Here is a 26,250-nt window from a genome sequence, read left to right as displayed (position 1 = left end):
ACGCCCCCGGCCCTCGGCGGCCCTGCGGCCCCGGCACAGGGAGGACCCGCCCGCGGCGGAGTCGCCGGAGCCGGGAATCGCGTCCGAAGGTGGGGCCGCGCCTGCCGGGGCTGACCTGGACCCGCTGCGGCCCCGCCCGGCCTGCGCCACCCGAGCCCCGCCCCTCGGAGGGCAGAGGCGGCAGAGGAGAGGCGCGGCGGGCAGCCCGCCCCGCCCCGCCCGCCCCGCCCGCGCCCATCGACCCGCCCCTCCGCTCCCCTCCCCCTCCCCCCCCGCCCCGCCCCGCTCGCGCCCATCGACCCGCCCCTCCGCTCCCCTCCCGCTCCCCCCCCCGCCCCGCCCCGGACGCCCCGCCCCGCCCCTCCGCTCCCCTCCCGCTCTTCCCACTCCCGCCCCTCCCGCTCGCCCCGCCCCCTCGCCAAATCCGTTGTCCCCGCCCCGCCCCTCCGCCCCCTCTCCCCTCCCTCTCTCCTCGCCCCGCCCCTCCCCCTCGCCAAGCGAGCTCGCCCCGCCCCGCCCCTCCGCCCGCTCCCCTCTCCCCTCCCTCTCCCCCGCCCCGCCCCGCCCCTCCGCCCGCTCCCCTGTCCCCTCCCCCTCCCCCCGCCCCGCCCCTCCGCCCGCTCCCCTCTCCCCTCCCCCTCTCCCCGCCCCGCCCCTCCGCCCGCTCCCCTCTCCCCTCCCTCTCCCCCCGCCCCGCCCCGCCCCTCCGCCCGCTCCCCTGTCCCCTCCCCCTCCCCCCGCCCCGCCCCTCCGCCCGCTCCCCTCTCCCCTCCCCCTCTCCCCGCCCCGCCCCTCCGCCCGCTCCCCTCTCCCCTCCCTCTCCCCCCGCCCCGCCCCGCCCCTCCGCCCGCTCCCCTGTCCCCTCCCTCTCCCCCCGCCCCGCCCCGCCCCTCCGCCCGCTCCCCTGTCCCCTCCCTCTCTCCTCTCCCCGCCCCGCCCCTCCTCCCGCTCGGGGTCCGCGCCTGCGGGCGGGGCAGCATGGGCGCGGGCGGTCCGCTGCTGCTCTGCGCCTCGCTGCTGCTGGCGGGCTGCGCGCTGGGCCTGCGCCTGGGCCGCGGTCGGGGCGCGGCGGACCGCGCGGTGCTCGCCTGGCTCTGCTACGACGCCCTGGTGCACTGGGCCCTGGTAAGTGGGCGCCGCCCCCGGGACCCCCCCCCCCCCCCCCCGCGCGCCGCCAGGGAGACCCGACCCCGACCCCACGGACGCTGCTGCTCTACGGCCGCGCGCCTCGGCCTCCCGGATCCGTCCTCACCGGGGGCAGAGCGCCGGGGAGCTTGGGAGGGAGCAGGGAGGGAGGGGGAGGAGGAGGGAGAGGGAGGGAGAGAGGGGGAGGGGAGGGAAGGGGATAGGGAGGGTCGAAGGGGGAGGGACGGAGGGAGGGGGGAGGGGAGGGGAGGGGATAGGGAGGGTCGAAGGGGGAGGGAAGGAGGGAGGGGGGAGGGGAGGGAAGGGGATAGGGAGGGTCGAAGGGGGAGGGAGGGAAGGGGGAGGAGGGGGAGAGGGAGGGAGAGAGGGGGAGGGGAGGGAAGGGAATAGGGAGGGTCAAAGGGGGAGGGAGGGGGAGGAGGAGGGAAGGGGATAGGGAGGGTCGAAGGGGGAGGGAGGGAGGGAGGGAGGGGGGAGGAGGAGGAGGCCCCCCCCCCCCCCCGCCAAGTCTGGCTCCGAACGAAGTTCGGCCTCTGTACCAGGCCAGGCTTTGGGAGGCGCGTCCCTAAAAATGCAGCCCACTTTATGAGTAACCAGGAGGTTAATATTTAAAGGAATTCTGTTGACGTTCCCCCTCCCCCCCACACACACACACACATTTTTTTAAAGGTTTTTTTGTTTTTGAATAATTATGCCAAAATAGCTTTTTTGCACATTTGACCTCGCTTGGATCGAGGCAGACGTGTGGCTGATGTGCAGCGGGTCTGTAGGACTGAAGAAGACATTTGATGCTCATTTAGTTCCCTGAATGTCTGTCAGGTGGATATATGCACATACAGACGTTGCTGGAATGTGAAATTCTTTCTTTCCTGAAAGTTCACTGCATGTGGACATAGACTGTCACTGGGCCCCTCAATTCCTTTATTTATAGAATTGACTTTTTTAAGCTGTCATTGGACACAAGGTCTCCCAAGGAACAGCGGCAGTAAAACGGGTGGCCGGGCCCTCGTAAAGAAGATGCAGGACAACGTACTTTAGATGTGCAAAGATGCGTAATGACGCTGAAACAGATACCCAGATGCCCACCACCTAGTCCGATAACATGAAGTCTGCTTTTCAAGCGCAGACTGTTCCGGGGAACAGCGCTTCCGTGCAGATAGTGATATTACTATCACAGTAACAGCGTCTGGTAGACTAGTAACTAGTGTCACTGCTGACAGTAATATTACTGTTCCAGGTAGTATTTACCTGGAAAATATTCCAGGTAACGTCTCCATTTGTGACCCCTTCCGGTGTAACTCAATGCATGAAGTCATTGCATCCCACCTGCTGTTCTGCAGGAAATGCCCTAATTTACCTCCCACAGCCCCAGTGTACGGGTCCCAGCTGCAGAAGAGTCCACTGTATGAATGCACCATACCTTAGTTTTTTAATTCTAAAATGCACATTTTTTTCCCCACTTACTAGAAGTGTCAGTGACATAAAACCACTGTGGGGTAGTTTGTTGATACTTTATGTCTGTGAAATTGGGATGTATCTTACGGTTGATGGTGAAATAGGATATTTAACACCCCACACGAATAGGTACGTTTTTATTTTGCTGCTACGTGCAACGGCTCGACGAGCATCCTTGCCCACCCGTCTTAGAGACTGGCGAGGAGGGCACTTGAAGGAAGGTTAAAGCCTGCGCGGAAAACGCACGCCCGCATTGTCTTTGGTTGGGAGTTGGCGGCAAGAATACCCCGCAATGTGGCATAAAGTCAGATTGGAAAAGAAAGGCCCCCGGAGAGCTGAAGGGGCCCTCGAGGCTTGGGGTTCCGCGTGACGTGGGAAGGCCTGGGAGCCTCCGGGAGCAAGGCCGGGTCACGGGCCCGCGCCTGCCTGTGTGCGCTCACCCACAGCGGGGCTGAGTGTGCCTCAGTCTACCCCTTGTCCTCCGATCAAACCCCCCTGACTGTTCCCCCCACACTTTCCTCACCGAGAGCGTGACTTAGGCCTGCCCTTCAGGGTGTCATGTGAGACGTGGGCTTCAGCTGTCCCCCATGCGTCCTACCCTCCCGCCCATGGGTCTTTTTAAGAAGTCCTGAGTCCCGGGGACGGCTCGAGTCCCTATTAACCCGTGTGTTTCGGGCATCACCCTTCCCCACTGAGCATCACCGTCTGTTCCCACCTCCTGCGGCAATAACTCGAGCCTTGACTCTTGGGATTCTAGGAATGTCCTCACCCTCCTCCTCCTCCCTCCTCCCCCCCTCCTCCTCCCCCTCCTCCCCATCCTCCTCCTGTCTCATTAGGTCTCAGGTTGCCTTTTAGCTCACAGTCTGTGGCTGTCTCCTGTCCTCCCTCCCTTTTCTGGCCTTGTCATCTCCGTGGGGTTTGCTGTAAGGCACAGCTCCGCCCTGGTAAATGCGTGGGTGGCCCCCGGGCCGGGGGGCAGGCCTGGCGGGTCGCCGTGGGCTTCCCTCTGTATTCGTGGTAAAGCTCTGCGACGGCTCACTTTCGGTGCCAACTGGACCGAGCCGTGGGACGCCCGGTTCTGTTTGCCCGCGTGCTGGTCTGAGCGTTCTGTGAGGCTGTTTTGGATACGGTGGGCATCGAGGGGGAGCCTGGCAGGCTCCTCTGGCTGGTAGAGCACGTGACTCTTCATTTCAGGGCATTGAGTTCAAGCCCCATGTAGGGCATGGAGCCTCCTTTAACATAACATAACATAAAATTTAAACGTATAGACTGAGTTTGGGTGTTATCTGTTGGCAAATCAAACTTCAATAAAAAAAATATATAAATAATAAATAAACTTGTAGACTGAGTAAAGTAGATCACCCCCCCTGTGGGTGGGTCTCGTCTAATCAGTTGAAGGCCTGGGTGGGACAAAAAGGCTGACCATTGTTCAGAGTGAGCTAGGATGCCTGCTGCCCTCAGACCGGTGGGTACATGGGCCTTTTCCTCCTTCAACTCAAACCGAAATGGTGGCTTTCCTGGGTCTCAGGCCTGCAGCCTTTGGGCTAAACCCTCGCCGTCAGCCTTCCAGTCACCCTGCAGGTCACGGGGTCCCAGCCTTCATGAGCCCGTGGACCGGCTCCTGATGATGCACCGTCTGTGCGCGTGTGTCTGTCTGCGTGTATCCCCGTCCCCCTGGGTCTGCCTCTCGGGAGAACCCCGATACACGCGTAGAAATGGTGCCAAATTGTGAGTCCAAGGAACAGCACCCATAGCGACCCAGTGGCCGTTTTGAGGGTGTGGGAGTGCGGGGCCTGTGCTGCCGCAGGCCGAAGTTCCCTTAGTTCTCTAGTGTCCTGGACGAGCCGTGCACCAGGGGCGGGTGTCTGGGCGGCCAGGCCTCGGGACGGAATCCTGACCCGTGGTTCCTCATCTCCACAGATGGCTGGGTGCCGGCTGGGGTGCTGGGTGCTGGGTGCCGAGTTCTGGGTGCTGGGTGCCGGGTGCCATCTGGGGTGCTGGGTGCTGGGGGCTGAGTCCTAGGTGCCAGGTGCCATCTGGGATGCTGGGTGCTGGGTGCCGAGTGCTGGGTGCTGGGTGCCGAGTTCTGAGTGCTGGGTGCCGGGTGCCGTCTGGGGTGCTGGGGGCCGGGTGCTGGCTGGGGTGCTGGATGCCGGGTGCTGGGTGCCGGCTGGGGTGCTGGGTGCTAGGTGCCGGCTGCCGTGTTCATCCAGACAAAACGCGTGTCCTTCGTCCCCTCGGAGCTGAGAGCGACAGCCACCAGTGTCACTCTTGGTGGGACTCGGAGGGGAAGTTGCTTTTGCAGAAAGTACGGGGAGAAGCTTCGTTTCTCCTAAAAAAGGGGCGGGGGGTGTGGGGTCGTGTTGCTTTCCGACACAGCACGGTGGCCCTGCCTTGGCCTGGCCGGGAGGCTGGCACCTGGACGTCGCAGCAGCAGGACGCCCCGCGTGGGCCTCGCCGGCCCCCTCGTCCGCGCTCACGCACTTTCATATTTTTGTGTGACTGATCTCTAAAAATGCTTAAGTACGTTTTGCCATTTAACCGAATGTCTTTGCTGTGATTGGCCGGGAAGAGCAGAGCAGGTTTACGAGTAGCTCCGGAGACGGTGGCGCTGCCGATCCGCCTCGTCCAAGTGGACACGCCGGGGAAGTGCGGTGGCTTCGTCGGCTTTCGCTCTGTCCTTTGTGACACTCAACACCGTGTGTGATGGTCTTGTCTCCCTCCATCCCGGGTGCCGGCTGGGGTGCTGGGGGCCGGGGTAGGAGCCGCCTGGAGAAGCTGTGGGCGCCCGCGGGGGAGAAGGATCCTCTCATCCCAGCTCCTGGTCCTTATCAAGCACCTGTCTGCCTGTCGCGCCGCAAGGAGCTCAGCGTCCAGGGGGTCAGAAGGCCTCCCTGGGTCCCCCGTGGTTTAGAACAAAATTGCTTTAAATTGTAGATGCCCGTGATCGGTGCAGGACCTATGACATCTACCCCCAGGATCACGCCCCGGGCTGAGGACGGCGCTAAACCGCTGAGCCTCCCGGGCTGCCCTGGGAAGTGACTTGAGTGTCCGCACGTGTCTGTGGCCACCGTGAGATACTTTTCCCCTGCGCTTCCCTTGCGCCTCCACGGCTGCTGCTGAAGAGGGGAAGCTGTGAGGGTCGGCCTGTGTCCCTGGAGCAGCAGCTGCTGTCCCAATTCCCTTTTTGCACGTCGCGGCTTCCCGGAGTCATGACTTCCGCTCGATGACATCCCCGAGTGGCCGCCAACACAATCACAGCCTCGGACGTTTCCGTCCTGGTTGTTTTATTTTTTAAGATTGTATTGATTTATTCCTGAGATGCCCAGAGAGAGAGGCAGAGCCCCGGGCGGGAGAGGCCCGAGGCGGGACTCGATCCCGGGGCCGGGCTCACGGCCTGGGCCGCAGGACGTCCCCCCCCCCACCCCCCGCCGAGCCCCCGGCGCCCCCAGCCGGGGCCTGCTCCGCTCACCGCCGCCTCCCGCAAGTGGCGTGTCTGACGGCGGGGCCGGGGCCGTGGTCCTGTGTGTGGCTCGGCCAGTGCCCGGGCACATCCCGACTCGCGCATCCCATTCCCGGCTCGGGGACGTCGGGCTGTTCCTGGTTTGGGACTGTCCTTAACATCCGCGTTGAGAGACGCTCCCCCAGGGCCCGTGTGAGCGTGTTTCCATTGGGGGGGGGGACTCTTCTGACGGGGCAACTGCCAAGCGTTCCCGAGGTGGCTGTGCCGGCTCCAGTCCCGCCGGCGTCGCCCGACAGTGGGGCAGCGCAGTCCTCAGCGGCTCTGGCTGTTGGGGCGACACTATGAGGAACGGGTGGCACCGGCGGCGGCCGCTTCCTCGTCACGCGTGGGAGGCTTGGCAGCGCGGGGAGACCCCTTGGCCCCGCCGGAGCCTGCCTGCGCGTCCCCACGGGCTGACCGCAGCCCTGCTCTCTCTGCTCCTGAGAACAGAGCCCCATCCCGGGGCTCCCCCCGGGGACCCCACAGTGGCCTCTGGGTGCCGCCACCTGGGGTGGGGCGTCAGCACGGATGTCGGAGCGGCCACGTTCGGGCCATCACCCTTAGGACCGTTACCCTTGTCGTGTTTCAGTCGTTCTAACAGGTGCGTACGAACGAAACCTTTTTAAAAGATTTTTAAGATTATTTTTGGGATATTTTTATTTATTAGAGAGACCGCGAGAGCGCAAGCGGGGAGCAGCGGGGGGAGAGGGAGACCCAGGCCCCGGCGAGCAGGGAGCCCGTGGGGGGCTCGATCCCGGGGCCTGAGCCCAAGGCGGCCGCGCGCCCACCGAGCCCCCCAGGCGCCCCTACCGAACCTGGGTGGCCGTTTCCGCCGTGTCTGGGATACTGGACGTCGGGCCGTGTGTCTGTCTGTCTGCCCGCCGGGTATGTTCCACGGGGATGGCCCAGTTTTTAAAGGAAGCTTGTGATTTTGAGATTCTTGTCACTTCCTCCCCGGGGGAGGACACGGAGGCCCCCTGTACCCTGTGCCCGCTGCCCCCGGGACGACACCCCACAAAGCTCCCGGATAACACGGACACGAGTAAGGGCAGAGCGAAGAGACAGCTTGGCGCCCCGCATCCGTGGAGTCACGGCCGCGTCAGCAGAGCCCCAGGCTCCGCGCCCAGCTTCCGTCGGGAGTGGCCTGGCCACCCCGTCCCCTGCCTGGCCCCCTCTGTCCCCGCACCCTGCCCACCCGCTGCCGTCCCCACACCGCAGCCCCGGACCCCGCAGGGTTGAGGTCACTCTGCGCCCCAAACCCAAGCTGCTGGGGAGGCCGGACCCCGAGAGCAGCCCGTACCTCACAGGCCACAGGGTCGGGGTGCTGCCGGCCGGGGCCCTGGGGGGGCCGCGGTGTGAGCGGCAGGAGCCTCTGCTGGGGCCGCCTGGTGGCCGGTGCCTCCGGCGACCCGCATGATTGTCCCGCCGGGCAGAGAGCGCCTCGGGCTGCGGCCGCCCCGTCCAGCTGTCGCCGCCCGTCCGGCACCTGCTGGGCCGTCCTTTCCGTGGTGTCCTCAGCCTCCCTCGCACAAAACCTGCCGCCCGAGGGGGGCTTCCCACCCACGGGCGCCCGGGCCCAGGGCAGAGCAGCAGCCTGGGGAGCACGGCCCGCAGCATCGCGCCTAGAGTCCACCGAAGGCAGGACTCCAGGTTCTCTTAAATAAAACAGAGGAAGGGGCTGGGGCGAGAGAAGAACCGTGTTTCTCCCGAGGCGTGGGGGGCTGCTTCCCTGCGGGAAGGCGGCCCGGCAGGTGGCACCCGGCGCCCTGCGCTCCCCCCCCAGCGCCTGGAGCCCGCTGTCCCACGCCGCATGGCTTTGTGCAGGGCTGTCGGGGGCCCCTCGCAGAGGCTGGGACTTCCCGCCCGTTTGGCCTCCTTGAAGACGTGCCGCCTGGCTGCGTAGACGGTGCCTGCAGAAGCGTCTCATCCCGAGACCTGCGGGTGTTTCCGAGCCCGTAGCCGGGAGCGCCCGTCCCTGCCTGGTCCCCCGGTGGCCCCAGGTCGCCGCCGCCCGTGGGAGCGAGGCCAGCAGCGTAGGGCCGAGCTCAGCACCTGCGCGGGCGAACACGGCCCCGTGGGCTTGGGGGGACGCGGGCCCAGGACGGCGGGCTGCGCGCCGCACCCCTCGGCGAGGCTCCTCGGCACCAACCTCGGCAGTTGTTCACTCGGAGCGGCTGGGGCGCGGGGGGCGCCGGGGGCACCGCGGCCGAGGCTGAGCCGTCCGGGGTCCTGGGCTCCGGCTCCCGGGCACCTCGGGTGACCGTCCCCGCCTCCGGGCTGCTCCCCAGGTTTGCGTCTCCGCAGCTTGCTGGCTTTCTCGCCCTTAGTTCTTTTAAAAGAAATGAAAGGGGATCCCTGGGTGGCGCAGCGGTTTGGCGCCTGCCTTTGGCCCAGGGCGCGATCCTGGAGACCCGGGATCGAATCCCACGTCGGGCTCCCGGTGCATGGAGCCTGCTTCTCCCTCTGCCTGTGTCTCTGCCTCTCTCTCTCTCTCTCTCTCTCTCTCTGTGACTATCATAAATAAATAAAAAAATTTAAAAAAAAAAGAAATGAAAGATCTTATTTCTGTATTTGACAGAGAGAGAGAGAGAGAGAGCGCGCGTGCACAAGCTGGGGCGTTGGCGGGGGACCCGGCGCCCGTCACCGCGTGTCACCACCGAGCCAAGGGCGAGGCTCAACCGACCAGCCGCGGGCGCCCCTGGCCCTCTGTCCCTCTCGCGGATCCCCAGCGCCTGCGCATCAGAGCCGCGTGTTTTCAGTGGACCTGCGCCCCCCAACAGAACACGGGGGGCTCCGAACCCTCGGGCCTCAGCGCGTGGCCCACTGTGACACGGGCCTTCACGGACCTAACGGGGGGAGGGTGGCCCTCACCCGCCAGGACCCTTATCAGAAGGGGAAATTGCGCCGCAGAGACTCGGGCGTGTTCGGCGTCAAGATGCCGAGGTCGGAGCGCTGCTTCCAGGCCACTGGACCCCCCCGGACTGCGGCCTCCCCGGCCTCCCCGGCCCTCCTCGCCCGCTGGGCCGGCCACCTGGTGCCAAAGCCGTGTCCCCGCCGGCCCCCCGGGAGGCCCAGGGCCGTGTGGAAGCTGGGAGGGCCCCTCCGGGTGGGGACGGGCTCCGGGCCGGGAGTCGGGCCTCCCCGCCTTGGAAGAGGAAGTTTACTAAGGACCCGGACAGACGCGGGGCCTCCAGCCTCGGCTTGAAAACTTCCCCCCAGACCAGCTCCCGGGGTGCGCACCCGTGGGCCCCTTGTCGCGTCTGCCCGTCGGTCCCAGTCCTGCCCCCACGCAGCCTGAGGGGAAGCCGATGCCCGGTCTACAGAGACCACTGCCGCCTGCCGTTCCTCTGCATGATGTGGTGTCCTTGTCACCCAGCCTCACACGTGCCACTTGTTGCGTCTTATGTGGGGTGCGGATCCCCGGAGGCCCTTCCAGAGGGTCCTGCAGCCTGGGCCAGGGGGGCCGGGGGGGCCGGGGAGCGGGCCTTTGGGGTCTAACCACGTGCTCTGGAATGCTGGCTCGGGGGCACCTCGGAGTTCGGGGGGGGGGGCGGGGGCAGGAGGCTTTGTCTCCTCGTCTTTATTGTTGTCAGATGTTTGGGCCGCTGCGGTGAGATTCCAGACTGGACGGCGGAGGGACAACCGGCATTTATTTCTCGGGGGTCAGGAAGCCAGCCCCCCAGGGTCAGCACCCCACATCAGGTCAGGCCCCCCAGGATCAGGCTACAGAGCTACAAAGCCGCCCCATCGGGCTCCCGAGCTGTCCCTGTCCCCCCAGAATCAGCCCCCCCAGCCATCCCCCCGGGATCAGCCCCCAAGCCACCCCCAGGGATCAGTCCCCCGAGCTGTCCCCCCAGGGTCAGCTCCCCCATCAGTCCCTGAACCAACCCCGGGGGTCAGCCCCCCCATCAGTCCCCAAGCCGTCCCCCGGGGTCAGCCCCCCCATCAGTCCCTGAACCGACCCCCGGGGTCAGCCCCCCGCCCCCCCAGGGTCACCCCCCAGGGTCACCCCCTCCCCCGGGGTCCGGCCGCCCTCCTGGCAGGTGAGGCCTCCGCGCAGGTGTCCTGCGGTGCCCTCCAGGTGGCCCGCACCTCCCCAGGCCGCTGCCCGGCGTGACCCCAGCGCATCCCCGGGGCGCCTGGGGGGAGGGCGCGTCCACACGGGCATCCGGGCGCGTCCACACCGAGGCGCTTACCTGGACGGCGCGGAGGGGGCTTCTCTCCACGGCGACCTCGTGAGGATTGGGGGAGCCTCCTCCTCCTCCAACGGGCGGCCCCGAACGACCCAGGGCGCAGGTTTGCGCCCCAGGCCTGGGTGTGAGGTCAGGCTGGGTGTGACGTCATGCGGGGGCGGGCCGCGGGGACACCTGCGGACCTCGCAGGTGCACCTGCTGACGCAGTCCCGTCGTCCCCGCCGCTGTCGCGACCCCCGCCCTCGCCCGCAGCAGCCCCGTGCACCTGCCCGCCCCGCCCCAGGATGCCCCCCAGGAGGGGCGGACCTGCGAGCACAGGCCCCACCAGGCCCCCACCAGGCGGGGGGTTTGCGAGGCTGAAAACCGAATATGCTGATGCATCTTGGCAGGACCCACGCAGGGCCGCGCCGCCCGGGAGCCTCCCGCAGCCAGGATGCGTCTCGGGGCCTCCCCTCGAGCGGCGAAGCTTGCAGGTGCACCCGCAGGCCCGCCTCGGCCACCAGCTGAGCTACCACGAAGAACCAGAGTTCTTTTGTCTCTTTTATTTCTTTTTTTAAATTTATTTATTTATTCATAGTCACAGAGAGAGAGAGAGGCAGAGACGCAGGCAGAGGGAGAAGCAGGCTCCATGCAGGGAGCCGGATACGGGACTCGATCCCAGGACCCTGGGGTCACAGCCTGGGCCCAAGGCGGCGCTAAACCGCTGAGCCACCCAGGCTGCCCTTGTTTTGTTTTGTTTTGTTTTGTTTTGTTTTGTTTTGTTTTGTTTTGATATGAATTTTGGCTTGTAGTTGTCTTAAAGCCTCCAAACTACAGTTGCTAAAAAAAAACAACAACAAAAAAATACAGTTGCTAAAACTACAGGCCTGCAACACCTTAGATGAAAAAAACGACGCTGCTGTTGTTATTTTTATTGCTGTGATACACTTTAGCTTTTAAGTTGATTTTGTTAGCAGCTCAATTAGCGACAGTCCAATCAGTCAGTCACCAGGGCATCTAATAGGAACTTCTTTGTTTTTTCCTGTTTTCCTTCTGAATGTTTTTTTTTTTTTAATTTATTTATGATAGTCACACAGAGAGAGAGAGAGAGGCAGAAACATAGGCAGAGGGAGAAGCAGGCTCCATGCACCAGGAGCCCGACGTGGGATTCGATCCCGGGACTCCAGGATCGCGCCCTGGGCCAAAGGCAGGCGCCAAACCGCTGCACCACCCAGGGATCCCTCTTCTGAATATTTTTTAAAGCAAAATTCCCAATCCCCAGAAGTTAAAAATTTTTTAAGTCAAGAAATGTGGTAAAACTTTCCTCATCACCCTCCGAGGAAATATTTTTAATATTTGAAAATTTTTAAAAATATTAAATATAAAAAAATTATTAAAAAATAAAATTAAAATATTTAAAAATATTTAAAAATATTGAATACAAAAATATTAAAAATATTTTTAATATTTGAAAAATTAATAGCAGAAAGTATTTTAAATATTTATGGCTCCCTGTTAACATATACGTGAAAAGTGTTGTGCTTTTTTTTTTTTTTTTTTTAAGATTTATGTTAGAGAAAAAGCAGGGGCAGGGGCAGAGGGAGAAGAAGAAAGAGAATCTCAAGCAGACCCCGCACTGAGCGCAGAGCCCACCGCAGGGCTCGATCCCAGGACCCTGAGATCATGAGCTGAGCTGAAATCAAGAGTCGCAGGCTCAGCCGACTGAGCCCCCCGGGCGCCCTCCTGAAACGTTTCTTGAGGGTGGAAACTCCACAGTCTCAGGAGCCTGAGGTCGGGGCTCAGGAGAGAAAGCGGTTGGACCTCTCCCTTGATCCCTTCTCACTGTATTTGTGCCCTTCAGGACCTATCCCTTTAATAGGACATTTAGTCATTGCGGTAGCGAAGCCCACCGCCGGGACACGCCAGGACCACCGCGCGCCCGGCAGGCCCACTTCCACGTAAGCATCCAAAGTGGAAACCGGGGCCTCACGTGCTCGCACCAGCCAGTTGATTCTCCGAGGCCGGAGGGAGGAAGCACCCCGACGTCCACCGGCGGGTGCATCGAGACACGATGCGGTGGCCGCACACCTACACTATTGCGTGGCCGTGAGAAGACACGGAGGCCTGGCACCTGCTGCCCGGGCAGCTTGAGCCGAGTGCGGCGGGCGGAACGACAGGCTGGGTGCGATCCCGCGGGTGGGCCGCGCGGAGACGGCAGAGTGGGGCGTCGGGCCGGGGTAGGAGGAGAACCGGGGCTGGATTCCTCATGGGTTCGGTTTCAGCCTTAGCTCTGGAGCCGGGCGGTGCTGATGGTCGCACGCTGCTGTGAATGTGCTTACCGCCCTGCAGTGGACCATTAAAATGGTGACAATAGCAAATTTCGTGTATATTTTACTACAATATATATATATTTTTAATTTATGTTAAAAAATTAAACATAAATTTTTTTATGGCCAGGCCTGGGTGCTGCAGGCAGAGGAGCAGCTCATGAAAACCAGCCTGAGGGCACAAGTATACGGGCCCTTTGCCCTGGCGAGGGAGCCCGAGGGGGGGCAGGGGCAGAGTCTGGACCCAGCAGGACTTCAACGTCCTGCCCTCTGCACCCCTGGGCGACCGGCCCTGTCCTTCCTTCGGCCTCAGCCTGCCTGCACGGCCCAGCTCTAGGCTGCCCCCTCCTGGAAGCTTCCCCGACTGTGCCAACCGCAGGCCCCTCCTCTTTCTGCAATGTTTATCGAGTTGGAAGTTGGTGTTACCCAACTGGATAAGCTCTCGGAGGCCAGGACCATGCCTATTCTAAATTTAAAAAAAAGAAAAGAAAATTCCTGGCCATTGCTTTAAAAATGTTATTCAATTAGTAATGTTATTCTTTCTTCCATATCTCATGTTCCACCTGTTTTTTTTATGAATTTTTTTGAGGGGGGAGATAATTGTTGAGTCACATGTAGTCGTAAGAAATAATACAGAGCGACTCCTAGGTGGCTCAGCGGTTGAGCATCTGCCTTCAGCTCCGGATGTGACCCCGGAGTCCCAGGATCGAGTCCCGCATCCGGCTCCCTGCATGGAGCCTGCTTCTCCCTCTGCCTATGTGTCTGCCTCTCTCTGTGTGTCTCTAATGAATAAATAATTAAAAAAAAAAAGAAAGAAAGAAAGAATACAGAGAGAGCCCATGTACACTCTGCGTAGCTTTCCCCAATGGTAACATTTTTCCAACCTAAGTACAACATCGTACAGTATGAGCAGGACATCGATGCAATCCACTCGTCTCACTCAGATTTCCCTACATCCACTTGCACTGGTGTGTGTATTAATTTCTGTGCCACTTTAGCAGCCAGGTAGGTTCAAGTACCCACCACGACAGGATACCAGCCAGTCCCAACCCCACAAGGATCCCTGGAGTTTTCCTTTTGTATCTACTGCCACTTGCTCCCCCCACTGCTGTCCCCTTCCAGCCACTAACCCCTGGCGACCGCTAATGTGCCCTCCATTTCTAAAATTTATCATTTCAAAATGTGTCAGATAAATGGAATCAGTGAGCACGTCATCTTTTGGGGTTGGCTTTCTTCGCTCCCCAGATTCCCTGGAGATCCACCCAAGTTGTTGAGTGTATCGGGCGTCGGTTCCCCCTGATTGCTCGGGAACGGTCCCACGTGAAGGGACTGTGGTTCGTTTCAGCGTCCACCTGTTGAAGGACATCGGCGTTAAGCTGTTACGCGCAGAGCTGCTGTGGACGTCTGTGTGCTTGTTCTTGTGTGAACAGAAGTCTTTGTTTTTCTGGGACAAGTGCCCAAGAGCGCAGTGGTTGGGTCCCCATAGTTTTCCAGAATGGTACCATCTTCATCTCACGAAACGTGTGGGTGATCCACGTTCTTATCGGCATGTGTTGTGGTCAATTTTTTTTTTTTATTTTACCCATTCTGATAGGTGTGTGATTCTAACCCATTTTGGTTGTAATCGGCATTTCCCTGACTGCTACTGATGCGGAACATCTTTCCGCGTGTTTGTCTGCTGTCTTTAGAGCCTCCTTACTGAAATCTCTCTTCATTTCTTTTGCCCGTTCTCTAAGTGGGTTGTTTGGGTGTTGGTGGTTGTTGAACTCTTTTGTCTCCCACTACCCTCCCCCTTTTTTATTTCTAATCCTTTTAGTAAACCTTTATTCCCGTGTACTATCTATCAGGCATTCGGGATACAGAGATAAAAGACAAAGACTCTGCCCTAAAGGAACTGACAGTTTTGAGGGGGAGGCAAGTAAGCAAGGTCCTATGTAGGAGGGCACCTACTTCCCATCAAGAGAGTCAGGGAAGCTTTCCTTGCTTCCTGGAGGAGGCAGCATCTGATCAGCATGTGGAGGCACGAATATATTTATTAGACTTTACATTTACTACAGTTGACGCTTGAGCGTCATGGGTTATACTGCACTGGTCCACTCCTACATGGATTTTTTTTTGAATAAATATAGTACAGTAGTCTGTATTTTATGATTTTCTTAGTAATTTTCTCTAGCTCACTTTATTGGAAGGATACACTATATAATTCATATAACAGAATATGTAAATTGACTGTCTAGGTTATCAGTAAGGCTTCCAGTCAGTAGTAGGCTATAGGCTATTGGTAGTTTAATTTTTGGAAAGTCAAAAATTACATGTGGATTTTTGACTACACAGGGGCTGGTGCCCCTAACCCTTGTGTTGTTCAAGAGTCAACTGTATACCGCCGCTCCATCTGAGACATGGGTGTAGTAAGAAGTATACAAAAGCCCCTCGGGGTATCTTTTAAGTAGTTCATTATGTGACCTTGTCATTAATTCAAGGTTAGTAGACACTGAACACAAAATATCATCCTGGGTTCTTGAAGATTGTGAGAGATAAGACAGCAAGCCAGACCCCAGGGATGTGTGATCTAATGGGAAGCTGGAGATTCAGCTTCAGCAGCAGACAGTTGATGACAGAAGCATAAATTTAGGGATCCCTGGGTGGCGCAGCGGTTTAGCGCCTGCCTTTGGCCCAGGGTGCGATCCTGGAGACCCAGGATCGAATCCCACGTCGGGCTCCCGGTGCATGGAGCCTGCTTCTCCCTCTGCCTGTGTCTCTGCCTCTCTCTCTCTCTCTCTCTCTCTGTGTGTGTGTGACTATCATAAATAAATAAATAAATAAATAAATAAATAAATAAATAAGAAGCATAAATTTAGTGACACCGTAGCGTGAGGAATTGTCACCAGGAGGTTGGGAAGATTTCTTGGAGGAAGGAGGGTACAACTTCAACGGGTAGATATAAAAGGAAGAAAATTTGTTATATGCTCATCGGTCCCTGCATCCCCATCTTGCTCTTACCTGCAGAGTTGCTTCTGAGGAAAGGTCCTGGACCTGATTGCTGGGGAATGCTCCCGAGCTCCAGGTGAAGAGATTGCTAGTGGAAGTCACGTGTAGTTTTAGGATGAGATCCACAGTCTAATTTTAGGAGGTCCTTCATCTTACAGCTAGATGGACTGAGATCCACAGAGGATCAAATTCAGCCCAACCTCATTGCTCCTGCCGGCCAGACCAGTGGGTGTGTTTTGTCTAGAAAGTCGCCAGGCCAAGCCAAGGAAGTGGTGTGGATTTCTTGCTATGTCTCTGCTAAAAATAAGAAATTGGTGAAAATAAAGTCACATAGTGGATGGGGAGGACTTGTTTTAAAACATTGCTGTTTAACTCCTATGTAATTTTTAAAAATCTGCCTTAAAGAATATAATTTTTACAAATACTCTGAGGTAAGCCACATTTACCAAGTAAGTAACTTACACAGTGTCAAGAAAAGACAAAACAAACCAACTTTAAGGCTTCCGTTTAGCAGAGATCAGCTGGAAGATATTAATGAGATAGGAAGAAAGTCAGATTTCTTCTCTCAATAAGAAAAAAAAAAGGCAATTACAAACTGTAACATAAAAATATTTTATAGAAAGTCATGGCCCCAAAATGCAGCAAACTAAAATATAGCCTGATTTTGAGAAATTTATGAGGGTAATAAAGGATGATCCAGCTGCCACATTCTTCTTAAAAGGCACAGGAGTCAAAATACTGGATCTATAGAGATAGGGGTTGTGGTCCTCTGCAGAGAATGACATTTACCTAATCACCATATTGTAAATGCTGTTGATTTTAGGCTTTTAGAATCCATGTAAAACAGGAAGACAAATATGTTTACAGAACAGGAATGGATCTGTAATCAATCTCAGGAATATATAAGCAAGGTAAACAGAAGATGAGCGTTGGAAATGGGGTGGAGAGGAAGAGAGCGTGGTGGGGGCTAGCATCCTTATCTCATGTGTTGGGAAGTCCTGATGCTGGGCAACACTGATGAATGAGGAAACCGAGATTTTAAGTTTGCTACTTAAGTTACAAAGTTGGATAACTAATGGAAGAATTAAAGAGCTATTTGAGAAGGTTCAGGGGTGCTTGGATGGCTCAGTCGACGAAGCAACCGACTCTTGGTTTCAGCTCAGGTCACCATCTCCAGGTTGTGCGATCAAGCCCCACATCAGGATCCACAGTCAGTGGGGAGTCTGCTTGAGATCCCCTCCCTCTCCTCCCTCTCCTCCCTCTCCTCCCTCTCCCTCTTTCCCTCTAGCCCCCCCCCCCATGCACGTGCTCACTCTCTCAAATAAGTAAATCTTTAAAAAAAAAAAGAAAGAAAGAAAAGGGTTCAGAGCATGCCATTCTGTGCCATTATGGCATATTGATAGTATTGAGCTGAAGGCAGTTGGAAAATAGCAGATGTGGGAAGGCCTCTCTGACTCCTCCTTTGTACCTAAAATCAAGTCCTTAAATTTCCCATGAGAAAGGTACCCTCCCTATACCAGGAAGAGAAGAACGTTCTAATCACCAGAGACTTGGAGTCAGCGCTAAAATGGTCCTATACAAACAAGCCTACTAAAATAACACGTATCTTCCACTAGTTTCCCTCATATATTTCTAGTCACTTTCCCACAATTTACTGTCCCCTAGTCCATGCGCCTTTGTCTTGTGACATGTCCATGATTTATGACTGTTCTTTGTGTAAAAAAAAAAGTGTATAAGCATTTGGGCCTAACAGCTCCTTTGGTTTGTTTTCCTTTTAAGGACTCCCGTGTACCTGTAAAAATAGGAAATAAAATTTGTGTGCTTTGCCTCTGTTAGTCGGTCGTGTTAGTTAATTCTTAGGCCAGCTGCAGAATCCAAGAGGGCAGAAGCAAGTTTTTCCTCCCCTACACTATCAAAAAAACTAAACAGTGGAGAAACAGAGGGGAGACATAAGTTAAATCATAATTTTTCAGGATTGACAGTTAGTTGAGAATATCTAAAGAAATAGCAGCGTAAGTATATTGTGAGTTAGGGCGATAATCCCCAGAACTAAATACAGCAGTGACTGTAAGTGGTCAACTCTGGGAAGTAGGAGTGTAAGTGAGCAGGGATGGGGCAGGGCCATAATTTTAATGCCATATAAGCAATTGCATTAAAAAAAATTTTTTTAATGATAGTCACAGAGAGAGAGAGAGAGAGAGAGAGAGAGAGAGGCAGAGACACAGGCAGAGGGAGAAGCAGGCTCCATGCACCAGGAGCCCGACGTGGGATTCGATCCCGGGACTCCAGGATCGCATCCTGGGCCAAAGGCAGGCGCTAAACCGCTGCGCCACCCAGGGATCCCTAAGCAATTGCATTTAAAAAAGGGGGGGGGGGATGTTGTATTGACCAGCAACAAAACTTGTTCAGAGGAGGAACATGACAATTAGATACCCTGGTGGGTTCTAACTAATTAGTTTTGAAATTTAAGCAAAGGAATCCTTCAGTTATTGGAAAAGCTAAGTGTAATTGCAGCTATTTCGTTACCTGAAATTTAAAATGTAGCCCGTAAGGATTTTAATTTTCCTAAACTTGCCCTCCTGCAGGAAAAAGAACTAGTTCAACTCTGACATAAGATAGGTGAATGCCACTTTTGTTAAGAGAGACCCTGGCTTTTTTTCAAGGTGAGACGAAATGAACTGCTGTGACGTTCTTCTCAAAGGTGTAAAATCTCTGGAATAATCCAGAATGTAGCCTTTTTAACATAATAACCTTTAAGCTCTTTCCTTGTGCAAGATTTTCCGTTTATTCCCCACCCCCCGCTAGAACACACCTCTGATTTTATAATGCCAGTCATTGAAAAACAGCATTTATTAGATAAACATTCCCTTTGGACATACCTGTTGGCAGGGTCAGGAGTCCGGCCCGGGATCGCACCCCACGGGGTCGCGTAGGTGCCGTGTGCAGAGGCCGCCGACCGGGATGCGGGCTCCTGGGGATGGGGCCATCCTGGGGCTGTGACGCCAAATCAGAGTCTCTCTTCATTTTCTTCTCTCCAGGAAGGCCCTTTTGTCTACTTGTCGTTTGCGGGAAGCGTTGCGGATTCCGAAGGCTTGATTGCTTCCTTGTGTAAGTACCGTAAAGTGTTTGCATTTGGGATGTCCCAGGAGATTAATGGCACGTGTGACTGTCGATTAAATGAGCACCTGTAGCACCAATCATGTGATTCCGTTTGTATGAAAGGTCCAGACTAGGTGACTCTCTGGAGACAGATTATAGACTAGTGGTTGCCTGGGACTAGAGGGGGTGCCGGAGGAGGGGGATGGAATATGAGGGATGGGTTATGGGTACGGGTGTCTTTGGGGGAGTTAATGAAATGTTCTAAAATTTCATTGCAAAAATAATAATAATAATAATAAAATAAAATTTCGTTGCAATGATTCAAGTCTGTGAATATCCTAAAACCTATTGAATCGTACACTTTAAATGGGTGAATTATATGTCGTGTGAATTGTATCTCAGGAAAGGCATGTATTAAAAAATAGGTTTGGGGACACCTGGGTGGCTCAGTGGTTGAGTGTCTGCCTCGGGCTCAGGGCGTGACTCTGGGGTCCTAGGATCGAGTCCCACATCGGGCTCCCCGCAGGGAGCCTGCTTCTTCCTCTGCCTATGTCACCGTCTCTCTCTCTGTGTCTCTTGTGAATAAATAAAATATTTTTTAAAAAAATAAAATAAAAAATAGGTTTATAGTGCAGATTGAGAAGTTTGCAGTATTTGGCCTCGGTGTTCTTCTGTACTTTCAATAGCAACTTTCACTTTATCATATGTACATGTATGTGCACCACCGTACGTGCACGTGTGTGTACCTCTCGTGCGTGTATCTAGATAATTTCCATTCCTTCCGCTCTGCGGAGATACTGACTAGCTTTGCCTGCCTTCTTCGTTCTGCTATAAGTCAGTCAACAATCCATCAGTCAGTATGGGCTTCCCCCCATGCACTGTGTCAAATCTGACAAATAAATGAGCCGGGCCGCGACGGGGGCCTTTGCCACTATTACGGAATTGCCTTATGCAAGGTAACCTCTTTCAGATTTTGCACCTGAAATTCTTCGCTGTTTATCTCATTTCTCCCATAATTCTGAAATCGGATCCTCCAGCCAGGATCTGTGTGGGGGCTGCTGTTCATCACTAGCATTAGGAAACTTCTAGAAGATTGAGGGAGCTGGTGTCAGTGCTTCTCAAAGTGGAATGTTTGTCGTCCTTGATGCCTGTCAGGTCGGAGCCAGTGGTAGCTGGGGGAGCCCGAGCGTCCACCTGGGGAGTGAAGTGTTGCTGCACACGTGTGTGTGTGTGTGTGTGTGTGTGTGTGTGTGTGTGTGTGTGTGATGAGTAGGCCAGAGTAGAGGTGCTTGGGAATTGCTGGGGGGATCCCGGGGGCTGAAGGAAGGACCCAGCCGCAGTCACTGTCCTCCATCCTGGCTCCTGGGCTTGCGGGACAGAAAGTGAACAGCCCAGATCCGGCTCAGGCCCATGAAATGCGAATGTCTAACCCGACCTTTATCAGGCATCCACACCTTACATTTTCGGCCTTAAAAAAAAAAAAAAAAGTAAGGACTCATTTAATGGTTGTGTCCTTTATTCTTGAGAAAATGAAGATCCAGTCCCTTCTTGGACTTTAAAGGGCACCAGACTGCCTTGGACAAATACAGATTCTGATTCAGAGGGTGTAGGGTGAAGCCCCCCAGATGTTGATCTGTGGGCTGTCCTTTGAGTCACCAGGATGTAGAGCCGGGCCAGGAACGTTACGTGGATCCTGTGAAAGAAGGACTTACTCATGATGACAGAGAAGATCCTATTCAGGAGGTACCCCGACAGTGGAGTCGGCAGTAGGGAAGAGAGCTCGGGCTCGGCTCCAAATACAAGGACAGGCGGGGCTCTACGGCCAAGCAGCAGGTGGGATCAGTGGATGCAAAGTCACTAAGACGAAACATCAAGGATGCGGATTCTGAATGGACCGACTCGACAGGATTCTTGCTGCAGCCCGGCCGGGATGATGGGATGTGGTGTAGAGGGGGAAGGATAAGGACCTTGGTCAGGTGTCTGCACCGCCCTGTCCGTGACAGCACCACGCACAGTGGCCGAGGCACGGAAACGGCCCAAGCGTCCATCGACGGATGCGTGGATAAAGGACTCAGGAGGGTGTGCGCGCCGTGGAATATTATTTAACCGTAAAAAAGCAAGAAATTCCACCGTTGTGATGACATGGTCGGACCCTGAGAGCATAGGCTGAGTGGAACGGGCCAGGCGGAGAAGGGCAACTACTGTATGACCCCGCTTGTATGTGGAAGCTTAATGAAAGAACAAAACCAAAAAACTCAAAGTCCTAGAAAAAGAGGCCAGATTTGTGGTTACCGGAGGTGAGGGGTAGAGATTGGAGGGACTTGGATAAAGGTGATGAGGAAGTCCGAACTTCGGGTCACCCGGGGTGGGGGGGTAGCAGTTGGGCGTCTGCCTCCAGCTCAGGCCGTGACCCCGGGGTCCCGGGATCGAGTCCCGCCTCGGGGTCCCCGCAGGGAGCCTGCTTCTCCCTCTGCCTGGGTCTCTCTTTCTCTCTGTGTCTCTCGTGAATAAATAAATAAAATCATAAAGAAAAAAGAAGACGACGACGTGCACACAGACTTCAGCTGCGAGGCGGGTGAGTCCCGAGGCCAAGCCGCAGACGTGCCCAGGCTGGTACCGCTGCTGGGAGCCCGAGTTGTCAGCACGAGGAAGAAAACACGCTTTTTCTTGTTTCTTTTGTATGTGCGTGGAGTGGCGGGTGTTCACCGAACTCCCGTGATGGTTCCCGGGCGTCGGGGGGCCGGTGGTCGGGCTGGGGCCGCGCAGCAGGAGCTGGGGTGAGCAGGTACAGGGCCCGGGCGGCCACCAGGGACAGCTGCCCCTCGAGGGTGTGTGCCCCCCGGCCACCCTGCGGCCCCCACGTCTCGGGGGAGCGACCCCCCTGGGGGGCTGCGGGGGGACCCAGGTATCGCGGGCGTTTTTAGGTGTAGAGGGAAAGCGGCCCTTGGGGCCCCGCACATGGCGTCCTTGGGCCAGGCCGACGGGGCGGCCACACACCGGCCTTTCCTGAGAGCCCATGTCCGCGGCCTCACTCCGTTCTTTCTAGAAGAGCCCATCCTGATAGTGGAGCCTGGAAGGCTTTTGTAGGGTGCGCCCACCCCCAGCTGAGCCAGGGGGGCTTAGGTGGTGATCCCCCACCCCCCGTGCCCCTCTGGGCCCCTCCCGCAGCCCAGGCCGCCTCAGTCCCCCCGCACCGCCCCACCGCCCCCCAGCACTCAGTTGCTCTGCCGGTGTTCATAAATGCTTTTTAAAAGACAATAAAAATTTAATAAAAATATTAAAATATAATAAAAATGTTCCCACGTCTACATGACACCTGCAGACTTGATGTAGCAGCTTCAAAGCAAGGAACTGTTGACGCGTTTACCTACATGATTATTAAGGATCGTCTTTGCAGAATCTGGTTGTGGTGAACTGACTTAGAATTCTGCTGCTTGGGGCGCCTGGGGGGCTCAGGCCGTGACCCCGGGGGTCCTGGGATCGAGTCCTGCAGCGGGGTCCCTGCATGGAGCCTGCTTCTCCCTCTGCCCGTGTCTCTGCCTCTCTCTGTGCGCATCTCTGATGAATGAATGAATGAATGAATGAATGAATGAATGAATGAATGAGAATTCTGCTGCTTATAACGAAAAGGGCGGGGGCGAAGAGGGTTCACGCGTGACCGCGCTTCGGGAACACAGTCCCTTTACACGTCACATAATGCCATTATTATCCCTGGTGTCACACGGCAAATATGTCCCGCTCCTGCCTCCCACCAGGGCACTGGGAAGACCACAGGGGACGGCGGTTCTTTTTCTGTCCTCCTTAGGGGGGAAGAAAAGTCATTTCCACTGAGTGTCAAACAAATGGTTGCCAGATGAGTAACAAAATGCACTTCACTTTTAGGGAAAGAATATGGCAAAGCCGACGCGAGATGGCTCTATTTCGACCCGACCATTGTATCCTTGGAAGTTCTGACTGTTGTCCTGGATGGGTCCCTGGCCTTGGTCCTCGTTTATGCCATAGTCACAGAGAAGTATTACCGGTAAGTGCCTTTCCCCTGGCCCGCGGGAGACAGGACAGGCCTGCGCCGCCCCAGCGCCCACGTGGCACTTGGGAGTAGATTGGGACCACATTTTTTTAAATTATTTTTAAAAATTTTTTTTAAATTTGTTTATTCATATGAGAGGGGGTGGGCAGAGACACAGGCAGAAAGAGAAGCAGGCATGCCGGGAGCCCGACGCAGGACTCGATCCCGGGACTCCAGGATCATGCCCTGGGCCAAAGGCAGGGGCTAAACCACCGAGCCACCCAGGGATCCCCTATTGGGACCACATTTATTTGTTAGATGAAAAGTAGAGTAGGGGACGCCCGGGGGGCCCAGCGGTGGAGCATCTGCCTCCCGCTCAGGCCGTGACCCCAGGGTCCCAGGATCGAGTCCCGCATTGGGCTCCTCGCAAGGAGCCTGCTCCTCCCTCGGCCTGTGTCTCTGCCTCTCTCCCTGGGTCTCCCATGAATAAATACATAATATCTTAAAAAAAAAAAAGATGTCAGGATTCAGGGCGCCACATGGCGCCGAGCTGGCAGCTCCACGCCTCGTTTCCTTCCCCGACAGGCACTTCATACAGGTGACGCTGTGCGTGTGTGAGTTGTACGGCGGCTGGATGACCTTCGTCCCAGACTGGCTCATGGGAAGCCCCAACCTCAACACCGACGACTGGCTCTACTTTGGGGTCTACCTGGTATTTTTCAACAGCGTGTGGGTTCTGATCCCAGGACTGTTACTGTGTCAGTCGTGGGTGGAACTCAAGACCATGCATTACGGCCGGAGCGGCTCACGGGAGAAGCTGCAGTGACGCCTCCGAGTCGCAGCGCTGCTGTCCTCGGGGAGCCGGGGACAGGCCCCGCGTGTGGCGGCCTAGCGCTCCGCAAGCCGTCGCCTCCCACGCCTGCTCCTAAACGGCCTGTTTCCAATTGATGAGTCGGTGGCAAGTGTTTGTTATTGTTGTTTTTGTTCTTATTTCAATTCAGCGACAGTGCGGGGAACAGAGAGTCCAGTTTAGCTTGTAGTAGTAGCCCCTTTCCGTACGTGCCCTGAGCTAGCCCAGGTGTCCCACAGCAATAAAGCCAAGTATCAGAGAATCCCGTAGAGCCTGCTAATTTCTTATTCAAGAACATACTCGCGTCTCAACTGTGAACCCTCTCACGGGTCTTTCGGTTGCCAGAGTGAAGCCGGAGATGAAATGGACGCTTCTAGTTTATTTCTGTACTTGGTCCCACGGATGCGACGGTCGTCGAACCCGGGATGGCGGGCTCCCCGCGGGCGGCGGGCTTCCGTCTGCCCCGGTCCGGAGCGGGACACTGAGGAATGCGCACAGTGGTGGCAAGACGTAAATGGGGAGTGAGGAACACCGGGGAGTAAGGGTGACAGAGTAAGGTGACGGGACCCCTGGGTGGCTCAGCGGTTAAAGCGCCTGCCTTTGGCTCGGGGCGTGATCCTGGAGTCCTGGGATCAAGTCCCACGTCGGGCTCCCTGCGTGGAGCCTGCTTCTCCCTCTGCCTGTGTCTCTGCCTCTCTCTGTGTGTCTCTCATGAATAAAAATAATCTTAAAAAAAAAAAAGAGTAACGTGACAACGTGGTGGGGAAGTGGCAGCTGCCGGGCACACCCTTGGCGCTTCCCTGCAGTGCGGGAGGGATGGTGAGCATCCGGTGTTGGACGACATCCGTGAGCACGTGGTGTTGCACGACTTCGGTGACCATGTGGTGTTGCACGACATCCATGAGTGTGGGGTGTTGCACGACTTCAGTGACCACGCAGGGTTGCATGACATCCTTGAGCACACAGTGTTGCACAACTTCGGTGAGCACGTGGTGTTGCACGACTTTGGGGAGCACGTGGTGTTGCACGACTTTGGGGAGCACGTGGTGTTGCACGACTTCGGTGACCATGCGGTGTTGCATGACATCCGTGAGCACGCGGTCTTGCATGACTTCTGTGAGCACGCGGTGTTGCACAGCATCGTAGCAGGTCCGTTGCGGCGAGAGCAGCAGTTACACAGGCTCGCTCCCCGCGACACTCGAGGCTCACAGCTGGACCTTCCACCTGGGAAAGTGCAGCCCAGAGCCCAGGCGCTCGGGGAGTCCACACTGTCTCCTCCCTGCCTCGTCCTGCCCTGCGGAGGGGAGGCCCTGGCCGCGCCTGTGGTCCTGGATGCGAACCTGGTTTCCCCTTTCAGGACCTCTGAGGGGTCTAGAGGATAAACGCCTGGGAATCATTTCAACTATTCCTCCTTTTTTTTTTCTGGTTTTTTTTTTTTTTTTTTTGGTGACACATGAGGAGCTTTGATGTCAGTGTTCTACCTCCTAGGTTCTGAGAGGCAGTTGCAGCTGCGGCATAAGCACAAAGTAGTGCTTGTGGGCTGAGGGGCTCCCAGGGTGACCTCTTCAGTACTGCCCCCCTTGGGGGGCTCCCTCCGTGAGCATCCGAGAGTCGTTCCTAGAAGCTTAGCCAAGTACCTGCTCTTGCAGCCTCCCGGGGAGTTTTGCAAGCACCTACCTTCCTGTGTGGACTCCTCAGAAGCCCTGGACGACTCCTGTTTCCCGCACTGCATCTTGACAGTATTTGTTGAATATGGAGTAAGTGTAGCCAGATGAGTTTGGAGGCTCTTCGATTGTCACATTAAAGGCTTTGGCGGTCGTGCAATAAAGAAACTTGATTACTTGGTTAACCCAACTTTTTCCGAACAAACTGACCAGGCCGCTTTAACAAGCGAGATGGCATTTCATGGAACGTCACTCAGGGGAGCACTGAGCCGGGCAACATAGCATCCATGAAATTAAAAGCAAACCAGTTGTTGATAAATGTTCAAAACCTGAAATAACCATTTACCACCGCATAGAAACATTCTAACGCTCAGGGGAAAAAAATGAAAGATAGATAAGGAAGTAAACTATAAAATATTATTGAGGGATGTTATAAGAGAAAGTGGAGAGAGAGGCCATGTTCATATTTTAGAAGATTCAAGATTGTAAAGAAGTCAGTTCTCCCCACTTTGATATATATAGATTCAGGGTAATCCCTGATTCAAAAATCCCAGGAGATTTAAAAAAAAAAAATGATAATGAACAAGTTGACTCTAAGATGTTTTAGGGGAACGAAACGCAAAGGGCTTGGAAAGCTAAGACAAGCTTGTAGGAGAACAGAGCTGGGGGTGCCTGGGTAGCTACGTTGATTTTGGCTCAAGTCATGACCTCAGGGTCCTGGGACTGAGCCCTGAGTCGGACTCTGGACTCTGCAGTGAGCCTGCTTGGGATGCGCTCTCTCTCCATCTCCGTCTGCCCCTCCTCTCGCTCATGCTCCTTCTCCTCTCTATCTCTCAAATAAATAAATCTTAGGGGATCCCCGGGTGGTGCAGCGGTTTAGGGCCTGCCTTTGGCCCAGGGCGCGATCCTGGAGACCCGGGATCGAATCCCACGTCGGGCTCCCGGTGCATGGAGCCTGCTTCTCCCTCTGCCTGTGTCTCTGCCTCTCTCTCTCTCTCTCTCTCTCTCTGTGACTATCATAAATAAATAAATAAATAAATA

At 56.2% G+C, this 26,250-nt stretch overlaps 1 protein-coding gene across 1 annotated transcript; it reads left to right on the top strand.

Annotated features, from left to right (window-relative positions):
• Positions 1-934: 934 nt before the first annotated feature.
• On the top strand, positions 935-23,807 carry EBPL (EBP like). Its single transcript, XM_041731268.1, has 4 exons — positions 935-1,125; positions 18,629-18,698; positions 22,572-22,710; positions 23,281-23,807. Exons 1-4 carry the CDS (start codon positions 979-981, stop codon positions 23,519-23,521), a joined length of 597 nt encoding a protein of 198 aa, XP_041587202.1. The 5' UTR covers positions 935-978; the 3' UTR covers positions 23,522-23,807.
• The last annotated feature ends 2,443 nt before the right edge of the window (positions 23,808-26,250 follow it).

The sequence above is a fragment of the Vulpes lagopus genome, chromosome 16, assembly GCF_018345385.1.
Source record: "Vulpes lagopus strain Blue_001 chromosome 16, ASM1834538v1, whole genome shotgun sequence".
NCBI classification, from domain to species: domain Eukaryota; kingdom Metazoa; phylum Chordata; class Mammalia; order Carnivora; family Canidae; genus Vulpes; species Vulpes lagopus.
The sequence above is the reverse complement of the archived record's forward strand: the minus strand, read 5'-3'. Positions and strand labels throughout refer to the sequence as shown.